Source organism: Labeo rohita, chromosome 4 (assembly GCF_022985175.1).
Source record: "Labeo rohita strain BAU-BD-2019 chromosome 4, IGBB_LRoh.1.0, whole genome shotgun sequence".
NCBI classification, from domain to species: Eukaryota; Metazoa; Chordata; class Actinopteri; order Cypriniformes; family Cyprinidae; genus Labeo; species Labeo rohita.
This window is the reverse complement of record NC_066872.1, coordinates 20696782-20716570: the sequence shown is the minus strand read 5'-3', so window position 1 is coordinate 20716570 and position 19789 is coordinate 20696782. Positions and strand designations below refer to the sequence as shown.

Below are 19789 nucleotides of genomic sequence, written 5' to 3'. Positions count from 1 at the left end.
TTTATCTCAGCTACAAATTCATTTCTGTATCTGTAGCTGCATCAAATATTTATGAAAAGGAATCCAAAATAAGCCCAAAATCAATGTAAAAAAGCAGAAATGCTGTATTTTTGGAATAAGACCAAAATATTGGCCACTTTATTAATTCCACAAAGTGACTTAAATATGACGTAATCACACATCACACATCAGCTACACCCAGCTTTAGACGGCTTTAGGTTTTGGTTGGGTTTAGGAAATGGAATAAAATAAATTCCATTGCCTGTCCTCTCAGGATACCTGGAATAAGTGTTATAGTACCCCAGGCACATCATTTTTCCATTTTTGTAACATAAACACCATCAAACTGATGAAAGCTTTGGATCTTCCAATGTTTCTCTGTGATGCTGAAACCTAAAGATATCCAAGTTACGGGCCCTGTGCACCTGATACTCAACTGTAATGGGTTCATCTGCTTTCAAGGGGATATGTCAACTAGACCTGCTCCAAAGGAGTAGCAGAGATGATATGGAGACTGTCCACTGCAGAAACGAAGGAGGAGGAATGGTATTCAACATTGACTCTACTAAAAATGTAGTCTCAGTCTCAGATGTCACGTCCATGGACCGCTGGCAGAACATCTCATGGCACACGAAACTGGTAACACTTTCAAAGTCGGATTGGTTGAATTATACACGATTTTCAGGAGATGTGTGTCTTGCGTTCTTTAACATACCGCCTGTAAATAAAGATGCTGTGATTCCAAACCCCCTCACAAAAGAAGCAAGCCATCGTGTTTACAACTGTGACAATGAGCGCTGAATCAACTAACCGATGGATTTTTTAAAAAATACGTGAAATATTTGAAGTCACAAAATCTTTAAAATACGTTCAAGAGTTTTACACACCGGTCTTTAACTGTGGGGACATTTCCACACCCCTAAACATGATGCGGCACAATATGAAATGTGATTGGTTGCTTTACATGTCAGTCATATGCATTGTTAATTTCATTTTTGTCAGAATTTTTATCAACGTTATTTTTTCACAAATAAAAACGAGAAACAAAAGCTCGTTTTGAATGACAAAAACTGACGAAGATCTACATTTTCATCAACCGATAAAAATGAGACAAATGTTAGGGAGGGATGATTTGGGAAGAGATTCTTTCAGAACAAATCTGCTGCGTGGTTAAGAGGTTAAACGTGCACATTTGAACTGTAACGTAGCCTATTGATCTATCCGGTAGGACATAAGCTAGCATACGTTTGCTTCACGTCACATAAAACATTCAAAAATGTCAAATGTCTGGGAGTAAGAGAAGAGCAGATGTATGGATAAATTTGACAACACAAAAGAGAACTCAATTCGGACTGGTTTTCTGAGCGCACACACTGAAGCAGCGTCTCTCACACAGCACACAGTTACTCTTTCGCGTCACATGAATGGAGAAATACATTCTAAATGATTTCGAATTTTGATGAGTATTCAAGTAAACACACTTGGTTATGTCTTAGGTGAGCATAAACAGCTGATAGAATATTGGACGTGTATCAGTACATTGCATCCGTGCATTCGGTTTTAAAGGGACAACAGCCTAATTTAGTTGCTATTTTCTGTGGCAGACCCTTTCGCCCCTATATTCTCAATACGCAAGGTGCATAGGGCCCCGCCTCTCCTCCCTCGTGTCAAATTGCGTGTGAGTGTTTACAACTTAGATGAGAGAATAAAACTGAACTATCCTTCAGGTCACGAAAAGAGGAAAAACTCACCATGAGACTGAACTGCGGCAACAGCAATCAGGTAAACTTGTGTACAGTGAAGTTAAGTTTATGTACATTTCTCTCTAGTCTGTCTTGCTAAACTAGTTGTGCAGTGCATCTCTTGATCTGTCTCGAGGTCTAAGGAGGGGCTTTGTAGAACTCAAGGAAGCATGGGAGGAATGGAGGGAGCGGGCTCATTGGAGCTGCATGTGGAGAGTGCTGGCTGGTGGTGAGACGGAGCTTTCACATGCTTCCGATTGATGATGCTCCGCATCAACAAAGTTGGAACCACTTACAGTAACTCAAAGACATAATTTATGATATCCGCTACAGGTCTGCGGAAATTGTCAGGAGTCAGAAAAAAGGAATCAAAAAATTGTATATTTTAGTCCCATCCAGAAGCACACATTGATCATGGGATCACTCCATCTCATCAGATCGATCATGCTCAGGAACTCCTCCACATACTGCTCCAAAGGTCACTCATCCTGCTGGATCTCCAGGAGGTAGTCCTCAGCCCAGTTCATCTTGTAATTGAGTCCGCTGTTCTGTCACGTGTCACAAGGCGTAGGAGTGAGGACTCGTGGAAACGTTGGAATAACTTGAAAAGTACTTTTAATAAATCAACCAAAGGAATACTACACATGCAGAATGGGATGAAATACACAAGGATAACGTTTAACAACAGACGTTAAATAAATTAGAGACACCTGAAATCAATCAAACTAAACAAGGACAGGAAAATGACCAAATAAGGAAACACAGGAAGGACTATGGGGGCAAAATAGGCCCAAAACACTGACAGTTGCCTTGTCCAAATACTCACATTTGCGGTCTTTGCACTTGACCACTTATATGACGTATTTCCTGTATTTAGCCCAAGTTTTCAAGTGAGGATGAAGACCACAAGTGTGTGTCGAACTTTTCATTACCTGAAGGGACACACTTATAGTGTTGTAAAAATGCAAGTTTTTTTTTTTTTTTTTTCAGAGCTTTAGTTTTATTTTCAATAATTTCAATTTTTATTTTATAAATTTATTTTAACTTTCTATTTTAAAATAAACGTCTAAGTGTCTGTTCAGTAGTCCCTATAACAGATGACTCAACTTAATTTGTGGTGCTTCTAATTAAGTGATAAAAAGCAGTTGCAAATGTTGTACTAAATAAATATCACCACTACTCATCTTTGCACCAATAAAACGTGCAACGCTTTGTGTTTCTACCAAATTAGATGTAATATCTAAGTATTATATTAATATTTAACTTACATTGGAAAGGTTTCTGTGACCTTTCGCAAGATCTTGGCAAAAAGTCTCACGATTTATTTCCAGAACATGATACATGATGGGATACACTAAGCCTAGAATACTGCTCCTGAGCGGTATTCAACATAGTTTGGATTTAGTTTGCACTGCACAGGTTTAAGACCTGGGACAGTCTTGCACACTTACTTCCTGTCGTGTGCAAACGCTTTCAAGTGGCCAAGACCGTAAGTGTGGGTATTTGGACAAGGCAAGTATTTCAGTCAAGATTACAACTCTGCACTTATGTGAGATTGACTATTGATTTATATGTTAAACTCAAAATGTTGATTAGCTGGGCATTCTGGTCAATATGGATGCACATCCCAGGATATAATAAACATCAAGTAACACGTAACACGTAACATGCATACTATAAAACTCAGTGACCTTTATTCATTCACAGGATATGCATTTTTGATAGACTATTAAGAATTTAATTTTAAAATTTTAAATATCTAATTTTATTTAAAATGTGAATAAGAATAAAAAGAAAGTTTTACTAGTAGCAGTGTCTATTCTTGATAACAGGAATTACATTTTCACTAGTACAAACATTAATTCTTGATATCAACTAATCAACAATGATGTCATATTATCAGAAATTAAATTTCTTAATATGTAAATTCTTGATATCAGCAACTGCATTTTCGTTAGCTAAATATTGCAATATCCACGCCGTAGTATAAATAGTATTTATATTTGAAAATCTATAGAAGGTAATCTGAGGAAGCCAGCTTAAGTTTGTCAGCAGAGGAGATGCTGGATCATCAGCCAGTACCAGCACAGACTCAGTTGACCCACATCCAGCCTCAGCCAGTACTAGCACAGACCCAGTACAGTAAGCTTCAGGCAGTACTAGCACTAGCCATCTTCAGCAAGTGCTAGTACAGATCCAGGTGAAGTACAGTCAGCTTCAGCAAGCACTAGCTTGCTCAGACCCACACCTGTAGAAGCAATAGTGACTCAAGTAAGAGGCTCAAAGTACTTCTCTTTTATCTTGGACTGTACACCTGACATTAGTCATCAGGAGCAACTGTCCATTATTCTGAGAAGTGTGGATTTAAAGGGAAAGCCAGAAATCAAGGAACACTTCCTTGGCTTTGTAAATGTTGAGGTTACAACAGGCTTGAATCTGCCCACAGTCATCTTAGATAAGCTGAACGATCTGAAGGTTCCATTTGAAGACTGTAGAGGGCACGCTTTTGATAATGGGGCAAATATGAAGGGCAAGCACCAAGGAGTACAAGCCAGAATGCTCAAAATAATTTCCCAGAGCCATGTTTGCCCATTTTCATTGTAGGAAAGCAAGAAGGTGCATGGTTACCAGTCGGCATGTTGTCACTCCCGTGTTGTGTCTCTTATTTATTTTTTATTACTAGGCGTTTATTTAATTAATTTTATTGACTGTTCTCACATAGTATACGATCGGTATACTTTACTCAGTTTGCGGACAGTGATCATGAAACAAAGCATACAGGACGAGTGGTAGTCCAGTCCACAACTACAACCCATGTCATTTACAACGGCAGATATGTGGTGCTTGTTAGGGCATCATAGAAAGAAACGTCACAGCAGCAGAAAGCTTGGGGAACAAGCCGGCCTACAGGTTAGAGTGAGAAATGGTCTACATTTTGGTGACAGTGACCAGCAATATTCACTAGAAAACCTTCTAGAGTTAAGGAACTCCTATCTGCAGTATGTCAACCCTGCTTCGCATGTGCCAAAATCACAAATTGTCTTGGCTAGATCGTGGAGACATGGTAGAGGAATACAGTTAAACAACCTTCGGCTTGTGGATATATTGGTACCAGAGAAAAACCTGCCAAATCTTCAAAAGATGCAGCTGGGTTTTTTGGGCATGTGCAAAAGCTGTTCAGCTTCTTTTCCACTGACACACAAAGATGGAGTGTTTTAAAGAAACACGTAAACGTAACTGTGAAGTAATGGAGTGACACAAGATGGGAGAGTAGGCACTAATGTGTTCATGCAATCAGGTATCAGGCTTCTGAGGTTCGGGAAGCATTATTGGAAATCAGACAGACAATCAACGATCCAGTAGCCAAAGCCACAAGCACTTGCAGAGAAAGTTACAAACAAGGTGAACAAGCTCCTCCAATTTTCCCCAATACAGTTGGATATTGCAGTGAATTTAATTTAAAAAAGCAAAGGCCTCCCTCACTACCTACAGAGAAGCTGGATTCTCTGAGGCCAAGACAACAGTCAAAAGCATATGTGAAGACATGAATGTAGAGGCCGTTTTGAAAAAGAAGACACTGAGAAACAGCAAGAGACATTTAAGCTCTGATGAACCAGTAACTAATGCACTGAAAAACCTGGAAGTTAACTTCTTTAACATTGTGGTCGACTCTGCTTTGACAACCATGGATGAGAGATTTGAAACACTCAAACAGGTGAAAACCAAATATGAAGTGCTCTTGAATCTCAGCAATGCCTCTCAGATGTCCAGTGAGTCTTTAAAGACTCAGTGCATGGAAGTTCAAAACACTCTAACCTTCAAAGATGACTGTGACATCAGTGTAATAGATCTGGCACTTGAGATTCAGAATATACCGGATCTGCCATCAGATAAGATGACTGCCTTTGAGCTGCTTTGCTTTTCTCAGTGAGAAAAACCTGGAGGAGCTCTATCCTAATCTTTGGATAGCCTTAAGAATTGCAGCCACACTACCAGTAACAGTGGCATCTTAAAGAGGAGTTTTTCAAAATTAAAGCTCATCAAAAGCTACCTGAGGACTTCCATGTCGTTTGAGTGGACTGGCCAGCATGAGTATAAATCATGACGTAGGGAAACACCTGTCCTACGATGACATCATTGATGATTTTGCCTCAAGAAATGTCTTACAGTATCTCATAGGTGCTCAACTGGGGAATTTGGAGGCCAGGGCAACACCTTTATCATGTTCTTCAAACCACTCCTATACAATTTGCACACTGTGAAAGGGTGCATTATTCTGCTGAGAGAGTCGATTTTCACAAGGGAACACCATTCCAATTTATGTCCAAATGAATGACCAAGAAAGTGCAGAAAAGTAATATTTTGATGGCAAGATTTTAATTCAAACATTCAAATGTTTACATATTTAGTAATATGTACAACTATATGGCAGGATTGCATTTTTGTAAATGACTGCTAAACTAACTATGTGACATACTTTCTCAGTTTCTTCTAGGCAGCCTAAACAGACTAGTGCCCATGCTGATGCTGAAAATGCCCAGGCTGTTGAGGGAGCCAAAGTTAAGGTAGGAGGTAGGAGAGCCCCTTAGCATAATTTTGCTTAGGTGCCCCAGGGAGGTCAGTATCGGCTCTGGTCTGTGGCATTGATGTTAAGCAACAAAATAAAGACAGAAAAATCACTCACTGCTCTTGACTGAATCACTTTAGTAGCCCTTATAAAGATTAATCTTAATTTATTTAGATAAATTAATATGTCTGCTGGAAAAAATGAAGAATGTGGTAAAGCTGTTGAAAAGAAGACCATGTTCTTGTTTTTTTTTTTTTTTATGAGAAGTGGTTACATTTTATTTTAATATATATATAGGCATGTTGCGGGTCACAGCAGTTAAATCTATGTCTGTTATGATAAAACCTTAATATCAAATCTATACGTTTGGTAATTTTAGAGAAATGCTTAATAAATGCATTACACTGTAACAAGATTTTAGAAATTAGATTTTAGCCTACTACATCTACTGTAGATTTTGTCGACTTAAAAATAGACTAAAACTAAAACAAATTACTAAAATATGACTAAAACTAAATGGCATTTTAGTCAAAAGACTATGACTAAGACTGTATTAAAATTTGCTGACAAATTTAACACTGGTCATATGGCCTCTTGAGTAAGCCTTGGCCATTCAAAGCGGCTCCCAGTCTGCCGTCAGTCTGAAGGTCTGGCTATGTGAGACTAACGCTGTCATCGATAGGAACATTGTGAGTCATGCCTTCTGATTTATACAGAGATTTGGCTTCAAAGAGATTTCCCAGACTCGCTTGTTAATGTGCAAAACTTGTTGGTCCAGAATATCTCACAGATGCTCAACTGGATTGAGGTCTGTGGAATTTGGAGGCCAGGGCAACACCTTGAACACTTCCTCATGTTCTTCAAACCATTCCTATACAATTTGTGCAATGTGGCAGGGTACATTATTCTGCTGAGAGAGTCGACTTTCACCAGAAAACATCATTGTCATGAAGGGGTGTACCTGGTGTGTAGCAATGCTTTGTTAGTTGCACATGTCAAATTTATGTTCAAATAAATGGCCAGGCCATGGTTTACCAGTAGAACATTGCCCAGAGCATCACACTCCTTCCACTGGTTTGCCATCTTCCAGCAGTGAATTCTGGTGCCAGTACATCCCCCATTAAAGATAATGTAAAAGAAAACACAACTATTCAGACCAGACAACTTTTTCCACTGCTCAGAGGTCCAGTTTCATTGCACATGCACCCACTGTAGGGGCACCAGTCTGCCACTACACAGGTCCATATGAATCAGGATGCCATGCAGTGTGTGTTGTGAACATTGCTTCTTTACACTAAACAATGCTTTCATTAAAACTGTCACATTGACCTTCTATTGGTTTGGTCCTGACAGAATAGCTTTGGACGCTCTATACTCTATTCTAACTTCAATATCCAGTGTGGAAATTCTCCTATGGCTTCTCAAAAAACACAGGAGTTCCACACATACAAAATCAAGACATGTTTTAAAAACTTTGGGGACCATATACCTTCTTCCAGATAGAAGCTTTACAAAATTCAGGGTAAAGTAGATATGTTGAATCTCCACTGACACTTAAAAATTATAATATATATAAAGTGCTGCTTGAAAGTTTGTGAACCCTTTAGAATTTTCCATATTTCTGCATAAATATGACCAAAAAGTTTACCCAGAGAACCCAGTTAAACAAATGAGATGAAAATATATACTTTGTCATTTATTTATTATGAAAAATTATCCAGCGTTAAATATTCGTGAGATGCAAAAGTATGTGAACCTCTAGGATTAGCAGTTAATTTGAAGATGAAATTAGAGTCTATCTGTTCAGAAGTGTTTTCAGTCAATAGGATGACAATTAGGTGTCAGTTTATGCCCTGTTTTATTTAAAGAACTGGGATCTATTAAAGTCTGATCATGTTTGTGAAAGTAAATAGTGGCACAAACAAAGGAGATCTCAGAGGACCTCAGAAAAACAGTTGTTGTTGTTGCTCATCAAGCTGGAAAAGGTTACAAAACCATCTCTAAAGATTTTGTACTTCACAAATCCACAGTCAGACAGACTGTGTACAAATGGAGTAAAATTCTAGACCACAGTTACCCTTCCCAGAAGTGGTGGACCAACAAAGATCACTCCAAAGCAAGATGTATAATAGTTTTCGAGGTTGCAAAGAACCTCAGGATAACTTCTAAGCAACTAAAGGCCTTTCTCACATTGGTTAATGTTGAAGTTCATGAGTCCATCATCAGGAGAGCAATGAACAACCATGGTGTGCATTGTAGGGTTGCAAGGAGAAAGCCACAACTCTTCAAAAAACACTGCTGCCTGTCTGCAGTTTAATAAAGATCATGTGGACTAATCAGAAGGCTACTGGAGAAATGTTTTGTGGACAGATGAGATCAAAATATAATTTTTGGTTTAAATAAAAAGTGTTATGCATTCCAGCATAAGAAGATCCTTATCCCATCTGTAAAACATGGTGGTGGTAGTATCATGGTTTGGGCCTGTTTTGCTGCATCTGGGCAAGGACGACTTGCCATCATTGATGGAACAATAAATTCTGAATTATACCAGCAAATGTTAAAGGAAAATGTCAGGACATCTGTCCATGAACTAAAATCTAAAGACATAGTGGGTCATGCGTCATGACAACGACCCCAATCACAAGTCATTCTAGCAAAAAATGGTAAAACAAGAACAAAGGTAATGTTCTGGAACGGCCGTTTCAAAGTCCGGACCTTAATCCATTTAAAAAGTTGTGGAAGGGCCTGAAGCAAGCAGTTCTTAGGAGGAAACCCACCAACATCACAGGGTTCAAGTGTTTCAGTACTAAAGAATGGGCTAAAATTCTTACAAGTCGTTGTAATCTGTCACAACAGATTCTGAAAGCAAAGATTCACATACTTTTGCACCTTTTAACACTGGATCATTTTTTTTTTTCAAAAAGTAAATGACAAAGTCTATATTTTTGTCTTGTTTGTTTGCTTGGACTCTCTTTGTCAACTTTAAGGACTTAAAGAAATACATACATATATATATATAATAGAAAAAATTGTTTTCTGTGTTTGTTCTAGATCACTCTCCCCCTGTAGGTATGTGTGTGTGTTTGTATGGTAGTGCGTTTCTGTGCAATTAGTACCAATTTACTGGCAACTGCTGGGTGGAGAGCAGTATGTTTCCTGTTCAGTGGTGTTGCCAGGCTTGTGCCACTTGTTCAAAATTACAAAATTATGCACAGACAATGATCCAGTCTACGTAGTTAAATTCCAAAACAATTTTACCACAGACCTAGCTAAAAGGAAGGACAGCACCAACCTCACATGCCTGAAGATCACTACTGCTCTTGACCCAAGGTTTAAAGACCTGAAGTGTCTTCCCACAGATGAAAGCAATGAGGTGTGGACTTGAGTAAGCAACCAGGTAATGACAACAAGTCCTGGAAAACAACAGTCTAACGAGACTCCAGAGCAACAGCCACCAATGAAGAGAAGGATGTCTGTCTTGCTGGTTTCTTCTGATTGAGAGACAGATGAAGATGAAAAGTCCATAGAACAATGTCTGAACCACTACAAAGCAGAGCCCAAAATGGACATGGAGGGGTGTCTGCTACAGTGGTGGGCAATAAGAGAAGCAACACATGCCAGGCTGGCACCCATTGCACTCAACTATTTGTCAACCCCTGCAACCACAGTGCCTTGTGAGAGGTTGTTCTCGCTCTCGGGTCACATCATTCAAAAGAAGAGAGCTAAATTGTCCCCTGATAATGTCAACAGACAGGTCTATCTCAGCAGCTGGCAGAATGTGAGGGAGGACTAAGCTGAATTGTTTCTACTTTTCTAGCTAATGTTCTGAACTCTCAGCAATATTATTTTATATTAAGTACAACTGGATGTGTTATTTATTTGTTATTGTTATTATTTCTTTTTCCGTATTTGCAATGCCTATATTGTGGACCTTTCTGCAATTCACTTAAACATGGAAGACATTTGTTTTTTTTTATTGGCTTCGGTAGTTTTGAAATTCAAACGGCACTTTAACATATAGACATGTGTGTTTTTTTTTTTTTTTTTGTTTTGTTTTGTTTAATTTCTGTAAGAAATATGCCTTTCCTTTCAGGCCAAGAATTAGCTTTGAGGATCTTGATGGTTTATAGGAAATATGTTGCTTAAATGGAGAGAACTGTTTTCCAAATTAAGAAAAGAATTCTAATAAACATTTGTATTTGAATTACATATAGTCTCTTTGTGTTGATTTTACATTAGTTTACTTTTTACATTTTAATATCCTAAAGACTAAATTTGGAGTAGACGTCACAGTTGCATCACTTGCAGCTGTGTGCGTGTAGTAGTTGCAGAAAAACACTGGTAACAAGTGGAGGTAAACAGGAAAATACATGGAATAAGAGGAAAATATTTTTGTGCCTTCTGATATCAAAATCGGAATGCAAATAATTTGTATAGAATACTGTCATCAAAGACACCATTTGAAGCCAAACGCAGACGTTTAAACATACTATGGATGAAAACTGCTATGATTACTCTACTTTTAAAGTATAAATTTGATTTAAACAATAGGTCTAGATAATTATTACGTATTGTATTAGCCCTACAGTTACAGCGTGAAATATTATTTATTGCTATTAACATTTTACACAACATTTATTTATTTAACCTCACAATTCTGGCTTTTTTCTTGCAAATGCAAGTTTATATCTATAAGTATTGTAATTCAGAATTTATAACTCGATTTAACTCAAAACTTGTGAGTTTGTTAATTCTGAGTGGGAAAAAAGCCAGAAGTGTGGGATATAAACTCGAAATTGAGAGTATAAAGTCAGAATTTTAAAATATAAAATCAAACGAACCTTTTTTATATTTTTTTTATTCCAAGGCTCCATAGACTGCTACTTGAACCGCCCACAAAAATGTCATCCCTATATTGGATCTGTAAGATAGTCCCACTATCTTTATGTGTGTTTATCGCTGGGTGACAAGCTCTTGTAATATGCGGAGAACATTCTGAAAATGACATCTAACCAATATAATTATAATCTTTTTAAATCAAACTATTTTGACACCAATTACGCCAAAAATGTGCAATGTTATAAAGATGGACTCAACTTGTGCGATGCAAGAGCATTGTTTTACTTTAGTGCTGAAATCAATGTAGAAAACACCTTATTCATCTTATCTTTTGCTATGTAAGATCGTAATATCACAGAAGAAGGTAGTAAGTATTGCTATATTGTATATGGGTAAGCTGAGCAAAATGTTCTTTCCTATATATTTGGACACACATCGACCCTGCTGCTGTTTGGTGGCCACTGCTTTTACTGAGATAAAATAAATTAGTTATATTTAGTATTTGTTAGGTCAGTTTGAGTATGGAAGGGGAACACTACCTACACTGTGATACTGAAGAACAAGTATCTGAGCACCATCAGGATATACCTGTTTGGACATTTAGAGAGGAGCTCAGCTCTGCTGGACTCAAACCTAAATTAACCCCTGGTTATACAAACTTTAAAGGGGTCATCGGATGCCCATTTTCCACAAGTTGATGATTCTTTAGGGTCTTAATGAAAAGTCTATAATATACTTTTGTTAAAAATTCTCAATGGTAGTGTAAAACAACACCATTTTTACCTTGTCAAAATGAGCTCTGCAAAAATCATCTCATTCTAAGGGGTTGTTTCTTTAAATGCAAATAAGTTCTGCTCGCCCCGCCCCTCTCTTCTCTCTGTGGAGTGACGAGCCTCTTTACTTTAGCCACATTTAGCCGCTAAACTTCCTAACTACTACGTTATATGGAAAGGCGATCGCAAAGATTCATAAAAAAAACCTTATACTCACTTCTGCTGTAAGTGAAGCTGGATCACGAATAATTTTGCATTAACATAGACAGATATATGTAGATCGGGAGCCGCATTCCCTTCACAAACAAATGTAATCCACTGCATCTTCAGCGGCTCAGATGTCGGGAGTAAATGACGACCACTGTGTTCATTATTACATCCAGCAACACAACACCTCAATCGCTCAATCTAACTTACATCCCTGCTCCGGCATCAAAACAATGGAGGTTACTGGACTGTGACAGCTGGTCTGAGATAAGACGCTCATGTCAATCAACTATCATGGGAGTGGCCTCTGTCAGTGTGACGCCACACTGACAGGCATCTGAGATGGATGGCATATTGTTTTTACAGATTAATTAAAAACCACTGCCTGGATTATTATCATTATAGGGTAGATTTGTACATACACTGCCAACACACATTAACGTTCAAACAACATGAAAAATTTAACTTTGCATCCGATGACCCCATTAAGTAAGGAAAACTCCAACTGTCATGATAATTTTTAGATATCAGTCAACAAAATCTGACTTGAGATGGAGCCTTGAATGCTAAACTGTGTTTGTTCATTTAGGCAAGAGGAGAACTGGTCCTCCCAACTGAGCCTGGGTTCTCTCAAGGTTTTTTCTCCACTACTGTCACCCGAGTTCGTGTTCCTTACCATTGTCACCTTCGGCCTGCTCAGTTGTGGTTTAAAAACAAATAATATTCTGAATTTATCAATTAGGCTACACTGACACTGACACTGAATTGAACTGGACAACGACACTATTTTCTCCCTTCTAAATTGAGTTTCATAATTGATGAACGTTACAATGAACTTTTACTTAGAACTAATAATAATAATGAAACTTTAACAACGTGTAATTTTAATTTGTGAATGCAAAAATCTACAGTTTCAACGATGAATTTCATATTTAGAGGACAAAACAAAAATGAGAGATAAACTGAACTATAGCAAATTGTCATGAAAGTGGACTGTCAGATTTGATCCACATTTAGCTGCGGTGTGAACGTTGCTTTAATTTCAGGCAGATGCGTATTTTCTGGTGCCATTTTAAACTGCTGAGCCATCTGAAGAGCTTTCCACATAAAAAACATCTTACACGTCTTACATCTGCTTGACTTTTTAGGTGTATCTTCAAATGTGATGGCAAAATAAATTTTCCTCCAGAGCGAATGTGCTGTGGATTATTCAAAATTTTCCTTTTTCTAAGTCTCTTTCCACTCGCAGAGAACTGCGATTTCTTCTCAGAATGTGTTTGGAAATGACGTCTCAGGTCTCTTTTGTATGTGAAGCTCTTCTTACATTGATGACACGTGAAAGGTTTCTCTCCAGTGTGAAGCCTCGTGTGAATCTGAAGGGTTACATTCTGACTGAAACTCTTTCCACAGTGAGCGCAGGTGAAAGGTTTCTCTCCAGTGTGAATTCTCATGTGAGTCTTGAGGTTCCCTTTAAATCTGAAACTCTTTCCACAGTCATGGCATGTGAAAGACGTCTCTCGGGCGTGACTTTTTAAATGCCAGGTAAGGCGTCTCTTGTCTGGGAAGCTCTTTCCACACTGATGACAACAGTTCTCTCTTGAGTGAAGCTTCATGTGGTTAGAAAGGGTTATTTCACGTCTAAAACATTTTCCACACTGAACGCACATGAACGGCTTCTCTCCTGTGTGAGTTTTCATGTGAGCCGTAAGATTTCCTTTTAGTGAGAAGCTCTTCTCACACAGTTTGCAAGTGAAGGGCTTCTCTCCTGTGTGACTTCTCATGTGAGAATTAAAGGTTGCTTTACATGAGAAGCTATTTCCACACTGTTTGCAGGTATAAACACTCTCTCCAGTGTGACTTTTCATATGTGAATCAAGGGTTGCTTTATATCTGAAACTTTTCCCACACTGATCACATGGAAACGGCTTCTCTCCAGTGTGAATTCTCATGTGCGACGTAAGACTTCCTTTGTGTGAGAAGCTGTTCCCACACAGTGTGCAGGTAAAAGGTTTCTCTCCAGTGTGAATTCTCATGTGGGAATCAAGGTGTCCTTTATGTCTGAAACTTTTCCCACACTGATCACATGGAAATGGCTTCTCTCCAGTGTGAATTCTCATGTGGTAATCAAGGTGTGCTTTCTGTGTGAAGCTCTTTCCACACTGTGTGCAGGTAAAAGGCTTCTCTGCAGTGTGAAGTCTCTCATGTGTTTTGAGGGTTACTTTACAACTGAAACTATCTCCACACTGCTGACATACAAAACCATTTTCTCCTGAGTGTTCTCTCTTTGTGTGGGAATTAAGGGTTACTTTATGTCTGAAACTCTTCCCACACTGATCACATGTGAATGGCTTCTCTCCAGTGTGACCGTTTATGTGGGAATGAAGGGTTTTTTTATGTGCAAAACTCTTTCCGCACTGTTGGCAGGTGAAAGGCTTTTCTCCAGTGTGACTTTTTATGTGGGAATTAAGGTTTCCTGTGTGGGAGAAACACTTTCCACACTGTTGGCATGTAAAAGGCTTCTCTCCAGTGTGAGTTTTCATGTGGTTTTTAAGGTTGTGCTTTTGATTGAAACTCTTTCCACACTGATGGCAGGTGAAGCAAATGTTAGGTTCGGTCTTCTGAACTTTTATTCGTGATGAAGTTGTTTCAGTCTGTATGGATTTTTCCACAGTCATGAAATCATGTCTCTCATATTGATCTTTCTGTCCTCTATTTGTCAGTTCTTGCCTCTCTTCTTTCGGTGCCATCAGGTCTAAAGCAAAAAAAAGACAAGTTAATGGCAGTTGAATGGCTCAAAGCAACAGACATAAATACCAAGACAAAAATATAAAAACCTTGGTGTTTTTCAAGTAGCTCCATTCATGTTTAAAATATCAGAATATTTGTGGTACTTGTGAACAATTTTAGTCAGGGTTTAAGGACTATCAAGTATTAAAGTTACACCTGGTTTTGGCATTTCATTAAGAGTATTTCTAGCGCTGTTAGCTCTTTTGGCATATCACAAAACTGTTTTGGATAGTTTGAGAAGTATGTTTTCATTTGTCAATAAGCATTAGCACGGTTTAGGCCTTAAATCTATGCGACTACTAATACTTTGTGTAAACAATATGCTGACCCTAAGGGACATTATCAATAGAGTTCACAATGTTATGCCAAGGATACTCAGTTTTATATTTCCTCACGACAAACTGTCAAGTTAGTACAGAGTGTTACTGATTTTCTGTAATAATCGATAATGAAAATAATCACCAGTGAACATTTCAGTTGTGATGCTGTCCATGCACAATCAAAAAGCTTTCAGATTTCATCAAAAATATCTTAATTTGTGTTCCGAGCAGGAACGATGGTCTTATGTGTTTGACATGAGGGTAGAATTTTCATTTTTGGGTGAATTATCCCTTTTAAATGCATTTCCCCTCAAATTTAGCCATTAATTATTCAACATTACATTGATTTTTTATCATTTAATAGACGTTAAAAAAATAGTGAACTTAAAAACGATCATCACATGAAGTATTATTTTGTATGCATAAACTATATAAACTATACTATATTAATAAAGCTACAAAAGTTAATCATTGAGCAATGAATGATTTCTCTCTTTATTTTATTTGTTTTTTGTATTTACTAGAGATGTGCGGGTCTAGTCGACTAGTCGACTAAACAGTACAGCTCCTACTAGTCGACACTGAAAACAATAGTCGACTACACGACAGAAAAAACATGATTTTATCATTAAAAATGGCATAATTTTAATGTTACATTTAAAACATTTAAATAAGTTCAAATTAGACGTTTGAAAAATAATATATTGTTTCTAAAAGTGGTTCTGGGTGAAAACTATGTTTTTACTGCAGACCTTGAATGCCCGTATAGAGACCTCAAGACCACGCGAAAGACTAGCAAGGTGTGGGATTATTTTTAAAGGAATCTGAAAAGTTTTGTGTAAACTGTAATATCAAACTGGCTTACAATAGCTCTACTGGAGCGATGTACGTCGTAGGCGTTAGCTTAGAGGATAGCCAAGGCTACGAAATGTCAATCACGGCATTCAGACAATCTGTCACCACTGCGATCCCATTCGCGCATCTATTCCTCTAAATGAAGATCCACTTCGGTGGTGGGGTGGGATGTCCAGGCACTTTTTCAAACTCTATCGGCTTGCTTTTTAATTTATCTCTGTGTGCGTGCAACTTCAGTTCCTGCCAAGCGCATTTTTTCATAGGGTACCAGACCACGTCGATAACTTACTGAACAAAAACGCATGCTCGAGTCAGTCAAATGGGCGTTGTATTTTTTTTAAACGACATAGCCTACATGACGCAAGTTTTTAAAAGCTGTTTTAATGCTATTCCTTGATAAATGTTCCTTTTGTTTTTGACTTGTGTTTTAATATGCTGGATGAATTTTTCTTACCATCTTTTGGTGGTATCTTGCCTTTAGACTAGTTGACTAGTCGGATACAAAACTTTCCTTCAAACGACTAGCAAATTAGTCGTTGCGCACATCCCTAGTATTTACATCAGACTGCATAATTTGACGTCACTGCCTTCAACGAGCATAGTGTGGAGCTAATTTAATTTTTCCTTTTCATAAACTGTTTTCAAAACGAACAGCAGGATTTATTATTTTCTGCTTTTGCCATAATTTACATAAAAATGTTAAACACTGGGAACATGTGTACGTGACGTGTACTGCTGGTTCACAGACAGCGCCAGTACTTAATTAACTAATTTTGTATCTGTATGTGTGTGTGTGTGTGTGTGTGTATATATATATATATATATATATATATATATGAAGAGTTTCGTTGCAAAACGAGATATATCCATTTTGAGAAATGTTGGTTATTTGACATTATTATTTAAGACATCAACAGTCAAGTTCATTCACAATTTTTGTACATTAAACTATTACTTGAGCTCAGTGAAGGCCAGGGACACAATATTTTTCAAATCCAGGATATTTTTTATTTAATTTTATGTCCATAAATAGTTCATAAATAAGTCAAAAACCATGCCAAAATGCAACATATTTATCTTAACATTGTCAAACATCTTAAATTGGTTAAAAAAAACAATACATCATAAATATATGGAATAGTATATACAAAGATTGATTAATAATAATAAGATTCTGAGTTAGTTTTGGCCAGAACATACACAACATAACATAACTTTTTATTTTTTATTTTTTTTTTTTGCAAAACGCTATAAACGTAGCCTACGTGACTGACAGCTCGCCTACAGTATAAACAAGTAAATGGTAAACGTTTTTTAGTTAGCCTATTGAATCCTCTTTTTAAAAATATATGTTTTTTGTTTTGATATTATCGTTAAATCAATGAGCAAACTCGGAGCACTTCACCGGCATTGACTCTCTTCCCAGGGGATGCTGCGCTCGCGTGATCCTGACGTCTGTCCTAACCACCGCAGCATTTTGATTTTAGCTTATTTCGCTGTGCAGCTCAGTCCTCTTTGCTCATCCGATATTTCCTATTTCTTGTTTGTATTTTCGCGCTCTTGTCGTCGTTGATTGGACCCGCAAACCGAAGCGTACAGTATCTGCGCGCTGCTGCCAATAGGTATCTAAAACGTCACCCGTAGTGTAGTGTTCATGTGAAATGTAGGACGGAGGGGACAAACGACCCAGAGCGTCTCTGACATGATTTGCATGATTGGCTCATGCTTCACCGGCCAAACTGGCTGGTAAGTTTTTATCAATACCCGCCAAAATGATTTTTAACCCGCATTTGGCGGGTTGGCGGGTGTTAATTTCGAACCCTGGTTATATCGCACTTTGTAAAGAAACTGGTCTGGCGGATATCGCGTTTTGTGAAAAAATACATTTTATAGTAGGCCTGAAATGTACATTCTTGAATTGTATTAATGGCAGCAATTCACACATAGATTAAGGTACATCTGAACAGTGATTTCCAATAATAAAATCCAAATGTCAAAAAATGGCGTTTATCGCGTTTTGCAACCAAACTCTTCATATATATATGTTTGTTCATGTGATCGCAACATAAGGTCCATTCTATGTCAAATAAAACTGCTTTAATTCAGATGCTCATATGACATTCTTCATAAATACCATTCATTTCTGTAAAGCTGGATGTTTTAATATGGCTCAAATGAGTGAGTTCAGCTTTAAGAATGAAAACCAACCTGTTTGTTCCTCAGTTTCCTCTTGTTTCACACTAAATGCTTCTTCAATCTTCATGTCTTCACTCTCCTCTTTAATAAATGCCATCTTCATAATAGTATGTCACGTAGATCTCAGCTTCATCACACGTTTTTCTGTGTCTTTGCACACTTTCCTGTTTAAAATGAGAATAATTAACAGAAAGAAAAATAAAACGAAATCTCTGTTTGTGCACTGGTAAGGGAGTAAGAGTGAACTCTGATTAGACAAAAACAAAAACAAACCAAAACTAGCACTACATGAATACACATTACCCAGGCATTTCATATTTAGTCATCTATGCTTTACATTATTATTATTATTATTATCATCATTATCATTATCATTATCACTATCACTATCATTCATTACGTCTGTAAAAGTTATCATTACACGTTTGTGTTTGTTCCATTTGCGCTTCGAATCACTGAATCATTTTGCGAACAATGAAACGATGGACTCGGAGTTCATAAATCTCAGTTTCTCCATCACTACTTGCCAGTGACCGAATTCGTCTTCACGATAAAATGATTCATGGTATAGGGAGCGATATGAAACACATCTTTTCATAAACGGATGCGCTTTACTCATAAAGATAACGTTTATTAATGTTACATAAAGTATTACAATGTTTAATTCTACAATAATCAAGCCATTTTATATCGCTTGTAACAGCTACAAAATTGCCAGAACTGGTTACATTGATACAAACACAAACATTCTTAAAAACACAAACCTGTCTTCATCCGAGTCACAACAGATGCTGGAGTGCGGCACAGTCTTATGACGTCATTTCACTTGGATAAAATAAAAGTCTCGTCTACATGCTAGTGTCTAAAATAACAAAAGTGCACAGAAAAAAGTTATATCAGAGGAGTTTAAAGATGATTTCTTGGTGAAATACATATTTAAATATATGTTGTGCATTAATGTGTTTAAAATAGTAAGAACTACTACTAAAAGAGTGTGAGATTCCCTCTTTAATATGTAGTTAAGAAACTATATATCTAGCATTCTGACACATGTAGAGTTTTACCAGTTATTTTTAGTGGCTCTAGACAGATCACATCGTTACAGTATGTGTCCATACAATAAATATGACCTTACAATAAATTATGTCCTTACAATAAATGTGTTATTTCCTTATGTGTTATATCAGGGGTGCCCGACCCTGTTCCTGGAGATCTACCTTCCTGCAGAGTTTAGTTCCAACCCTGATCAAACACATCTGTTCTATAATTATCAAAGGCTCATTCAGATCCTAATTAGTTGGTTCAGCTGTGTTTAATCAGGGTTGGAGCTGAACTCTGCAGAAAGGTAGATCTCTAGGAACAGAGTTGAGCACCCCTGGGTTATATGGTACCACATAAAAAGAAAAAAAAAACACAAATTAAGATATTTTTGAGAAAATTTGAGAGCCTTCTCTACCACAGACTATGTTGTTTAAGGCACAGAAAGGTACTACGGACATTTTT

General features: G+C 37.5%; 1 protein-coding gene across 1 annotated transcript; it reads right to left on the bottom strand.

Annotated features, from left to right (window-relative positions):
• Positions 1-2791: 2791 nt before the first annotated feature.
• On the bottom strand, positions 2792-19132 carry LOC127164170 (oocyte zinc finger protein XlCOF6). Its single transcript, XM_051107946.1, has 3 exons — positions 19051-19132; positions 18299-18450; positions 2792-14880 (listed from the first exon to the last, which is right to left on the bottom strand). The coding sequence occupies exons 2-3, from the start codon at positions 18387-18389 to the stop codon at positions 13142-13144; spliced, it is 1830 nt and encodes a 609-aa protein (XP_050963903.1). The 5' UTR covers positions 18390-18450; positions 19051-19132; the 3' UTR covers positions 2792-13141.
• Between the last annotated feature and the right edge of the window lie 657 nt (positions 19133-19789).